Source organism: Ambystoma mexicanum, chromosome 6p, assembly GCF_040938575.1.
Source record: "Ambystoma mexicanum isolate Mex_15411 chromosome 6p, UKY_AmexF1_1, whole genome shotgun sequence".
Taxonomy (NCBI): domain Eukaryota; kingdom Metazoa; phylum Chordata; class Amphibia; order Caudata; family Ambystomatidae; genus Ambystoma; species Ambystoma mexicanum.
Window position 1 is genome coordinate 783,668,709 of NC_090935.1, and position 12,374 is coordinate 783,681,082.

Sequence of the window (12,374 nt, forward strand, 5' to 3'; positions counted from 1 at the left end):
TACATGGAGCTCTACTTCAATTTCCACGGTGGCCATCTTATCTGAGGCTTAGTTTGAATGAACGGGATGCCACAAACGCACAATCCCTTTATTCAAACGAATATATTGCTATCAGCAACCAGTATTAAATACCTGGGGTGCTAATAACAATAATACTCTCACCGGCAGGCCAGATTGGTACTAATGACACAGTTACCCATCGTTAAAGCCCTCGCAACCTTAGGGCCTGAGCCGTTACCACTCGATCTGGCCTACTGGCTCGGATATTATTATTTAACTGAAATTTCCAAATGATCTTGGCTGAAGCTGCTGATGCAATTATTTGCCAACGATACTAAATTGCATAGTCCAGTACTTTACCTGGTAGATGGGTATGCCACTGTAGTCAGTGAAAATGCTCAGTGAGCTAAGCACTTGCCTCTGATATTTGAGTTACTGCAGCTACCCTTTCGAATCCCCTCAGGGCCCATAATCCATCAGAGGAAGATAAATTGAGTACTATTAAATTTAATAATAAAAGAAACTATGACGTCACTTAGCAATGGATTTAGTTCCACATGAATTTGCACATAAAATCCCGATTATTCAGCTCCAGGCTCACCACAGACACCTCTAACCTAGCGTTGGCAAATCTGACAATCTTCTGATAAGAGGATGTCTGTGGCACTACAGCACCGAGTATCTCCTACTCGGGCCTACAAAGTGCTGCGCTCTCGAACAGGCATGTGTGTCCCATGGCTCGCCACCAAACCTGGAAAGGTCAAGTTACACGGTTTTGATGACTGCCAAGACACATCAATACCCACCCGATGCTACCGTTGACTTGACTCGACTAGTTCTCTCTTCAGAAAAGCACTCACTTTGTAAGGCACATGGGCGGGTAACACACAGTGCTTCTTCTTCAGGTTTGTGGTCCGAAAGCTTCAAAACGATCGACAAAGCTGGTGATTTGATTTGCTGTCGACTGTAATGTGGACAATCCTGGGGATCCCTGGATTATGAGAAAACCCCTGCGTGCACAAAACACTAGCATAAACTACATTAGTCCCAAGTAGGCATACTGGAATTGAACCTGTAAAAGAGGGCGATATATGTCTGCGCTTTTTTAATTTGTATTTTTCTTTTTAGGAATTTAAGTTCTTCAGAAATCCGAAGGATTGATTGGTATCAGCGCCAACGATGCCGTGGGCAGGACTCAAATTATTGTGCATCCAAGTTGAGAAAAGCTCCATAAAATTGATGCAGTTTAAGTGTCAAGGATACTGTATAGTAGTCTTACAATGTGGAGTGGTAAACCGTATTCTGCTGGAGTTGGATTTTGACCTCTTAGTTCAATACTTTGCTAATAAGTTTTTTTTATTTTTGATGGTAGGAGCTCGAACTAAATACAATAAGGGAGTGGACAGAACACACGCCTTAAAAAATCGGTGCTGTAATCTCCACATGTATCTGAAAAATCTAATTAAAAATATTGCATATTATAAATAAGACCACACACATCATTCAAGTAGCTTTGGGCGTGCTGAGTTGAATACAAAATACTATACTGTAGTGGCAATAGCAGCTCTTGGGAGCCGTGGCGTCTGTTAACGGCCCCATACCCTTCCTTTAATGAGAGTTTAGGGCCATTACCGGCCAGCAACGCCTACATGAGTGGCCATTAATACTATCAGCACCCTGGATAAGAAACTGGGGTACTAATAGCCTTTTTTATTGGACATTACCTTTGTGTGCACAGCAAATGCCGATTTCCCTTAAAAAACACTACAAACAAAAATGGCAGCCCAAAATAGTCAAGAATGCTGGACGTGAGTCCTTTCACTATTTCCATTACAATGCTGCAGTTCAGGGTGAAGAGTTAGGGTGGTGGTGCAAGAGCAGATTGCAGCAATACATAAGTGGAAACGACACGGCTTAAGGCGGTGGAGGGTTACAGCAACAGGAGACGCACCAGTGGCTAGGATGCAATGTGGGCTGTTACTTTTGATTAGGTCCTCGTTCCTGGCCACCTGATTTGGCTGGTGCCACTCCCACAGGTAATAAATAAGGCATTAGTCTGGTGGTCTGTCAATAAATTGAAATTTCCAGCAGGGGTTACTTTATTTCTACCAACAGATTCTGTGAGAACACTTTCCATAAATGTGTATTCTGGCCATGTGACCTGGAACTGTTTGCACATAGAAGCCGACTTGTTGTACACAGCCATGTACACAGCCATGAGCAATACACTCTTTTTGAGAGTTACTAAATACTTGAGCATATACAATTGTGCAACTAAATACAGAAACACTGTTCTTAATTCAATATTATAGACGATAATACATGATGCATTCAAAAAATACAACACAGTTCAATATGTTTGTTTGATAGATGGAAGCGTTCGGCTGCCCACCTGTCTCCGGTCTGCCGAGATAACAGTTAATGGGAGTTCAGAAATGTAACCAGTAACCTTTTCCACCATCTGGGTTGCAACTTTTGTTTAGTCTGGACAAAGGTGCCATAGTCAATATGCTGTCACTCATCCTGATGGTAAGCATTGTAGAGATTAGACAATGCACGCCATAAATTTAACGTACCATATCGCTGATTTTGAGGACCCAGGATCCTGCTGGATTTTCTCCCCAGGTGTGAACAGACATGAAGTCCCAGTTTTTGAAGCCATTGGAGGAGATGTCCCGCTCTCTTTCTGCCAGGAGGACTGTTTTGGTCCCTGAATTGAATGAACAAAGAGGAATACAGCTGAAAGTCATGCAAACAAAGCACTGTTTTCTGTACACAATTAAAATAATTATACATTTGAGTAGACAAATTATATGTCTGCGGAAATTGGTGTACATAATGTCTATATTAAACCACCATTAATGTTAATAGTACGTTTATTTGAAATAGGAAAAGGCCAAGGATACTCCCCAGCGAGACTGTGCATGTTACCACTGATGCCGAGTTAAAAGGTGTGTGTGTGCACGTGAGGGCGAGTGTGTGTGCGTGTGTGCTCTTCCTGCACTGTGTGCTCACTCTCCAATGCATGGCACTGACAGTATTACATACCCCCACACAATTCACAGGTCTCTCTCCACAAACGCATGGACAGGTGTCAGAGCCTTATGGGAGATGAGGTATTAGTAGCGTGAGATCAAATCTCACAGAAATAGGCTGTTAAATGGAAGGAACAGCAAATACAGCCTGCCCTGCTTGCTCTTTCTCCCTTGGATGCCAATACAAGTCCCAGCTCACAGACCTCCCAGCACTGTCCCTCCCCTATGGGACTGTTCTGACCCCTGACATTGCCGAAGGCCATTATTAGTATCTTGCTGTTGACACCGCAAGTAATGTCACAATATGCCACATGTTGTTATCGACTGAAGATGTTGACCCAATTGTCAGCATTCTGATTGGCTGAGCTTTAGGCATTATTATTATTATTACTATTATTAATTATTATTGGGGTATTTATTCAGCGTGGACATAGCTTCGAGGAGCAACGGAGTGCTTTGCAATCATTGGGGGAAAAATTGTGAGGGAGCAGAGAAACATGGGAGTGGGGTGCTAACAGGGGAGGAGGAAAGTGGGCAATTTGTCAGCAAGGGGTTTACAAGCAACCAAGAGAGGAAACAGTGGGGGTCAGATCACCCAGTCTCAGGTAGGGTGGCGAGTGGAGGGTGAAGGTATTACCATCGTGCTAACCTGGAAGTAACACAACACATTGCATCATGACTGTAGAATGGTTAATTTATGACTTTTGTCGTGGACCTGCAAAACAATGTCCTCCCTGGCAACACCACTAAAAGTTGTGTGAGGAACCCCATACGTTTGCAACAAAGTTAACAGCAAATAGCGCAAATTCGGGCGGTAATGGGTTTCTAAACTTGTTTGCACCTATTTCACATCAGGGCAGGTGGGGGAATTTCATTTGGAATATGAAACGAGCGGTGTGACTCATGTCAAATCTGAATACAAATGAGACTGCTGGGATGAGAAGTACATAGGATACACGATGGTCTGTTGATTCGATCCAAAGCCTCGGCATAGCCTATCAGGAAGATCCTTTAGTCAGATGACAGCCAACCCCTAACCTGAGAAAATAGGAACGGTTTCCCAGCAGATAGACCCACTATGTAAAAATAATGATGCTGCATGTTCGAACCCAAAACCTACAAGCGAGGAGAAATTGTGCACTCGTTTTGATTAATAAAAACTCATCCCATATCATTCCACTTTCATGCTCCATGCAAATATACTGTGTTTGATTAATAAATCACATTTGCCAATTACAGTGGAATACACGAGAGATGGATGCTTTTGCCTCAAGGTTAAATGGTGCAATTCCATACTGTACCTGACGGAGAGGTGAGGGTAAGGTGGAGGTCTCCTCTGCGTGAATATTCAATCGTTGCCTCAAACTGAACATGCTCCAAAGACGTGATATGATTAACCTGGCCCTCGCAGGCCTTTGTGGGGATTTCAATGCTCAGCTCCCCTTCGGATCGCAAAGACCTGCAAGAATCACATTGACATTTCAATTGGAGTCTCTGTTTTTAGCGCCCATGGTGGCTGATCATCGTGTTTTGTGTGGGACCCTGGGGACTGCAAGATACATTGTTGGCAAACTCAAAGCAGCATGATTTCGTCAAACAGTACGGGGGCGTAAGGAGCCATAGTCATCGTGCCTCTTTTAGTAAAAGCTGAATGTCTCTAAATTATTCCATATAATCCTTGAAGCATCCCTATTATGTGGCACACTCTCTGGTGGGCATCAATTGTTCATGAGTGATCTGTCACAGTGCCACATTATCTCGTTAAAATCATCGAAGGCAGATGTCTGCCCGCGTGACTGCCTAGTCTTTGTAAGAGATTCAATGTTCCAAAAAGGAACACAATGTTTAACTTGTCTATAAATAAATGCATAAAAACAATCTGCATGGTGCATGGCAATGAGGCAGTTTACACTCCTTTGCTTAAACTACAGATAGACAAGATTGAATACAAGAAGACTCTAATGATAGCAATGGCTAAGGAGATACACCAGAAATAGGAAAATAATTCAGGTGTGTGTCTGCATGAACGTGCCATTATATTTCTGTATGTGTGTGTCTGTGCATATATGATGGTGCATGAACGTGCATTATATGTGTATGTGTGTGTGTGTGTGTGTGTGTGTGTATATGATTGTGCATGGACGTGCCATTATATGTGTGTGTGTGTGTGTGTGTGTGTATGCAATACTGTCATTATTACATTGATCTCACATTTTCAAAAGAGAATAAGCTTTAGCAAGTTTCAGTTCAAACTATAACATTTGGACGCGTGGTATTTTTATATGATCTGACACACTGCCTTTAAGAAGTATTCTAGGATTTAAATGGTCAACAAACAGGTTTCCAATACAACACTCAACCTAACATTTCATTTCTACAGCAATAATCTCGACATACACATAACACAAACCATAATACATTTTTACAATCTAGAAATCCGTTTAAGATACATTTGTTTCCCTGCCAGCTGCTGTCTGACTGCCGGTCCTTCTGCAGCTCCACCTGGAACTGAGGCGCTGCCTCCCTGAATTGTACCGCCTCTCAGCCGCCTCACTTCCGCATCCCCAAACTGCATCACCACTCTGCCCACCTGGCTGTGCAGGAGGGTCATGTGAGGGATCACGTGTCTCTGGGTCACCCTTCTCTTTTATTTGTTTCTCAGCCCTACGGCGTCCTATCAAAGGGCATCTACCTCAGGGCACTTTCTTGGTCCTTAATAACCCTGTTCGGGCCTGAAGCGCTCTCGCTCCTGTCTCTTACTATTTTATCATATCAACTTTACCTGCGGCCTGTGTCATTATCAGACCACCACTGCTTTCATTACCATCCCGCAGCTTGCAAGACCCATCTTGAATCACTCGTTTCTCTTTGCCATCATTATTCTTTCATTTCTAGCCATCTCATTTGAATATTGCTGCTCTTGTCACGTCTCGCACCTCTGTTGTTTCCTGTCCTTCCTTATCACAGTCACAAAATCAACAACCTTAGATGTGTTCCGTGTTCCTCTACTCCTCCTTCTTACTCCATTGACCTACTGAACACTTATTGCTGTAGCACTTGCACGTTCCAAATGTTTCACGACACTTTTAAGAACGTTTCTGTTTTTATTTTGTACCCCTCGCCCTCTTTCCGACCCCCTTCTTGTCTTGATGCGCCTTGAAACACAGTTTTGCTGTATAGTGTGCATTTCTAATGACCAATAAATGCAAATAAAATTAAAATTAAAATAATCAGTTTGTAATAAATAGCACATGCTCTTTGGCACTTTTTTAACCTTAATCTTCACTTGCTGTGTCTTAGAGAAACATGGTTTCTTCCATCTGATACCACTACCCCTGCAGCTCTTACCTCTTCATCGTCTGCTTCCTCCCTGACCCCTCGGTTAAATGGGGAAGGAGGAGGCACTGGTCTTTTCCACCCGTCCTTTACCCCTTTTCCCCCTGTATGTCCTGTATTATCTTTTTTCTCATTTGAATAGCATTTTACTCATCCATCTCCTTTTGCATTTTGAAGCAAGGGAGGCCACAGCAGGTAAGTGGAACAGGAAGGTTTATTGTCAAAGAAGCTGACACCTCATCCACCCAGCCACAAGCCACATCAACTGAAAAGAAGGTGGGACCCTGTGCAGGAATTAACACCCCAGGGTCCCAGGGTTCCATTGCAACACTTCTCCCCCGTTAATAATGCACAATATATAGGGGAGGAAAAAGGAACTGGAACAAAACAAAATATCAAAACACTGCAGCATGGAACAATGGAAAAGCAACAATGAGCCCAGCGTGCAATAAATGACATATTACCAACATCACTTTTCCAAACCCCGCCAAACATAGTCTCTCAATTTGACCGCAGGCAGCCTAATTCTCGGAACCCTGCCGTCAAAAGCAGATCTCTTTCCCGACCTGATAACAGGCTCCCCTTCACCATCTCCTCTGCTCTCGCATTCTTCCTCAGCCATCACAACCTCCACACCACCCACATCTTCCCCCTCACACGCACCCTAACACACTTGTAAAACCCTCTAATCCATTCGAACTGGACCTTGAACTGGGCCCCAAAGCGAAATCACTCGAGTCTCTCGGCACCGACACTTTAGGTGCACCTTTTACAACCACAATCTTCTTCTTGTTCCACCACCACCCATCATCCAGGACCACGTACCCAGCATCCACCTTCTCAAGCGTCTGCAGTGACATTTACATGCTCCCACCTTTGAGTACAAACCTTGGGTTCTTCACATGCACACAATCACCCACCTTTACACCAACAGGTTTCCTTCACAATTGCTGTAACCTAGCTCTCTCCTTCCACGTACGCACCCTCACCAACACATCTGATATATTCACTCTTCCCCCAAGTGCAACCGTCCTCAAACTTGAACCAGCCTTCCTGCCTCTCATGAGTTCAAACAGTGAATGACCTCTGAAAGAAGACATTGTACATCTATAAGCTGTCAATGCTTCCAATACTACAACACTCCACTTCAAACAATTTGAAAAAGCCAATTGAATAGCCACTTCCACAAACCTATTCATCCTCTCCACCAAACCATTGGCCGACGGATTGTACAAAGACGTCTTGTGATGCCTGATGCCCATGTCCTTCAAAAACTCCTGCATGAAGAGAGAAACAAACTGGACTCCATTGTATGTGACAATACCAGCTGGCACACCATCCCTGTCAAATACCTTACTCAAAAACTCAATAATTCTCTCTGCTGTCACAGTTTCCAATGCAACAGCCTCCATCCACCATGAGGTGTAATCCACCACGACCACCACAAATCTCAATCCTCCTCCAAGACCATCCATAGGATCCATAATATCCAGTGCCAACTTTGACCACTCTTCACCCGGAATCTCAACAGGATAAATGGGCTGCGGCTGGCACTGTCGTACTTTTTATCACTCACAGAACACGCCACACACTACTTTGCAACCCTACTCCACATCCTCATCCATTCCCGGCCATCAGTATGATTCTCGCAACCTCCTTTTTGTGAAAGACCTGCCCCAATGGCCTTTGTGCACCAACTCATTGATCCTGGACCTTAATCTGAGAGGCGGTATCAACCTATCTCCTCTCGTGATGCCCCATGAACCCTTTGTCAACTCATTCAGGACATTTTGACATTCACACCTTCCAACCTGACACGCAAACCTTCCCTGATCCAGGCCAATTCCAGATCTTCCACACACTATCTCTCCCATTCTCTTGTGTCAACTGCAGGGAGAACGCAGGCAACCTTTGGTACTCATCTCGCACTCCGGATCCACATCTAGAATGACCGCAGGCAACAGGGATACACAGTCCACCACCACATTCCTTGAACAAGCAATATATTCCACCCTGAAAATAAACTCTTGCAGATCAACCATCAATTTAGCTATCCTGGACGACACAGAACCCATGCCCTCAGTGGTGAACACATACGTGAAGCATTTATGATCCATTCGAATCATGTACGAAATCCCCCACAAAATGTCCTGAAAGGATTAGATGCCCAAGAAGCCATTAACGCCTCCCTCTCAATCACAGCATATCGCCTCTCTGCATCTCTGAGAACTCTAGACGCAAATAAATCAATTGGAATTTGCCACCCTGCCACTGGTCCAACACCACTCCCAGACCAACATCGCTCGCATCTACGGTAAGCACAGTTCTACTTTTTGGATCAGATGAACTCAGTGATGGAGCCATGTCCACATGCTTCTTCAATTGAATACATTCTTCCTGACAATGCTCTGACCACTCAAACTTGACGTTTTTCTTCAACAATGCCTGCATGCACATAGTCTTTTCAACATACAATGGAATGAATTTACATAGTACTCTGTCATTCCTAAGAACAACCTGAGCTGCTCCTTGTTCATGGGGATGGCACCTCCCTCATCACCTTAACCAAACCTTCCCTTGGTTTTATGCCATTCACATCCATTGTGTGCCCTAGGTAATTAACACTGGGAACACCTACCTGACACTTTGCCAATTTCACAGTTAAACCACTTTTCTGTAGGATTTGAATTACACGGTCCTTACCCCACGCAAGTATATAATCTTGGAAGTAGCTTACTCCACGGACTTCCCCAAACAATGCTTCCATCAACCGCTGGAAAATGGCTGATTCCGATGCCAAACCAAATGGCATCCGACAAAATCTGTATGCTCCAAATGTCGTGACAAATGATGTGAGGGGATGAGACTCTTTGTGCACATTTATTTGATGGTATGCCGAGGACAAGTCGAATGTAGAAAACCATGCAGCTTGCCCTACGGTCGCCAAAAGTTCATTTCTATTAAGCAGGGGATGTCAATCCACTCAGATGCTTGTGTTAAGCTCCCTGAGATCAACACACAACCTGAGACCCCATCCTGTTTGCATGCTAAAACCACCAGCGACAACCATTCCCAGGACTCAATCTCCTCTATTATCCCTGCCTCCATCAGCTTGGAAAGTTCACCCTTCAGCCTTTCCCTGGCCAACACCAATGCCTTTCTCACTTCGTGGGTCTTAGGCACTCTCTTCAGTATAATCTTATGGGAACATCCACGCAACATACCCAACTTGTCCGAAAACACAGTGGGATAGTTGTTCCTCAAGTAATCCGCTGATACTCTAACCTCCAGAGACAATTGTTCCCCATCCGCCACACACAACACATGAACATGCTTACCAGGGCATATTTCTATTTCCAAGGCAGTTTTCTCGTCCCATCCCAGGATGTTCTCAGCCTTATGCCCTTATGCACCACATACAACTTCCCTTCTGTTCAGCGCCTTTTGAACTCTATGCATGCCACTCATATCCCAGAACCTTAATTTGTATTTGCCCATAGGCACTGGGTTTGATATCTGGGGCTATAAGGGTTGGGGTTGACACCTCCTTTCCATAACTCTTTTCGTACTATTCTGGTAAGATCATCGTATATGGGGATCCAGAATCTACAAAAAGTTCCATTTGCACCCCATTTACAGTCAACATGTCCAACGTGCCCTTCTTGGCCACCCCTTCAACATTTAACATAACATCTTCCTGTACCACACTGCCCACTATCCCACCACAGTCTCAGCACCACCTTCTGGCTCTACCATCCTAACTATTTGTCTTTGTTGCGTATTGCCACTTACACTTTCCATTTGTACATCCTGGCGTAGCGCCCCTTGGTATTGTACTTCCAGAATTCTACACTCCAGGCAGGGCATTTGCAGGGCATTTGCATGGCACCTTCTGTATCCTTGTTTTCCTCTGGTACCAAATGGTCCGGTAGCATTTTTGCTCATGTGGTAATCCGCCTTTACAGCCACCCTAACCTTTGTCTCTCCACTGCTTTTTCTTGTTGCTAACACCACTTGCACACACTCCCCTTGAGCTATTCTGTCCCCCTCCTTTTGTGTAACCGCTTGCACACTGGCTCGGGATTCTTCAATGGCCCTTGCAATCTCAATCGTTTTGTCTAAGGGGGGATCCCAGTCCATCTATAACCTCTATATTACCTTGGTGTTGCTGGTTTTATCATTACTTGGTCTCTTATGTATTTGTCCATCACCCCCGTAAATTTGCAAGTTGATATAAGGGAACATAGGGCTGTAACATATGAGTCAATCAATTCGCCGGCACCGTGTGACCTGGAGAAGAAGTGATAATGCTGCAACATTGATCTTTTCCCAAAATGCCCTTCCAGTTTCTTCAATGTGGTCTCATGTAACTCACCACACTTTCTCTGTCACCACCACCGGGAATGTGCACTTCGACTGCTGGTAAATGTAGGAACACTCTTAGCCGTTCAGTACCCAAACAATTCAAAAGTGCAGCCTCCTTTTCATCATCAGTGTATTTGGTACCACCAGTTGCCCTCAAGTAGACCTTAAAAGCATCTACCCAGTGGTCCCACAGCACTTGCAATTCACCAGGGGACTCCACAAACGCAGGTGGAGGCCTAGCATTGCTCTGCTGCATAGTGATGGAATTTCCTAACCTTGCACTATTTGTTGGTTTGCTTCCTTATTTTGTAGTACCTCCTCAAATGTGCACTGCTGTGTGCAGACCAAGCAAGTAAGCAGAGAAAAAAATAATACATATTGTTTTATTTTTATAGAGGAACCTCCACCAGGCAGCTGCTGCTGTATGCACACTCCTGTGAGCACCTCATGTAGTGCAGAAACACCACCTCAAGTTCTCTGAGGCAGGTCATACTAGTCCTGATTCTCGGCACCGGTTCTGAGGCCCGATAAGCAAGGGTTGCTGGGCAACTGCAAAATGGCTGCCGTGCAAGGCCACATTGATGGGTCCTTTCCTCAGACCCTGCTTACAGTTGTGTATGTTGCTGCTTGCACGCATTCTCCTCTGCGCGTGCCTCGTCTCTCTTCAGTCTTCTCTGTGCTGGCCCCCAAAATCTGCAAGGGGTCCATGGGAAGGTGCTGGGAGGGGGCTAGCACCAGAGCTGGCGGACACCCTCACCATGGGAGGATCAGAGACGCTGTCTCGGCTGGAGGGAAGAAAGCACACCTGTGTGGTTATGGCTGGCTGGGCAATATGGATACTGCGAGGCAACACAACAGGCACCAGTGTGGGTTTGCTGGTCATCCGCTTCCTTCTTCCTCATTGCCAGTGAAGCAAGGGAGGTCACAGCATGTAAGTGGAACAGTAAGGTTTATTGTCAAAGAAGTGGGCACCTCATCTGCCCAGTCACAAGCCACATCAACTGAACAGAACGTGGAACACTGGGCAGTAATAAACACCCCAGGGTTACACTACAACACATTTTGTATCATCTACCACCCACCGCGACCTCTAACCTCATTTTTTGATGACCTAGATGCTCTTCTTTCCTACATTCTACCCTTTGATCTCCTTTTCTTCCTCCTTAGGGAGTGCAATTTACATCTCTCCTCCACTCACCTTTCATGCTCTTTCCTCCCACTGCTTGATTCCTACCATCTCCAACAATACCCATCTCCCCCTTCTCAAATGTATGGACCTAATTTTCGCTCCTAGCCCTCCTTCTTTCCTATCCCAAATCTTCCTTTCCATTTTCTGATCACGCCCTTCTGAACTTTTAATTTTCCCTTATTGTTTCCCATCCTCTTGGTACTGCTCCTACTCTTCTTCATCATGACCATTGTCACTTCAATTCTTCCAATATTATCGACTCCTTCAAATCTGCCTCCCCTCCGGTTCTGCTTTGGCTGTCCATTCTCCAGAGTCTGTCATCGCGACTTTCAACTCTTGTCTTCTATCGACTCTCGACTACTCCCATCATGCTTGTTCTTTTAACCCCCTCAACCCTGGGTGATTCCTAATGTCTTACTTCACCATTCCTCTCTTTGATGCATTAAACA

The 12,374-nt window shown here is 44.8% G+C and overlaps 1 protein-coding gene across 2 annotated transcripts in view; it reads right to left on the bottom strand.

Annotated features, from left to right (window-relative positions):
• Nucleotides 1–12,374, bottom strand: part of PCSK1 (proprotein convertase subtilisin/kexin type 1) — a 286,141-nt gene that overhangs the window by 56,518 nt on the left and 217,249 nt on the right. For both annotated transcript variants that reach the window (XM_069627655.1, XM_069627654.1), the window contains exons 11-12: nt 4,337–4,494; nt 2,577–2,710 (exon numbers count right to left, since the gene is read on the bottom strand). In XM_069627655.1, the coding sequence (XP_069483756.1) occupies nt 2,577–2,710; nt 4,337–4,494 (292 nt within the window). The remainder of the gene's footprint in view (nt 1–2,576; nt 2,711–4,336; nt 4,495–12,374) is intronic.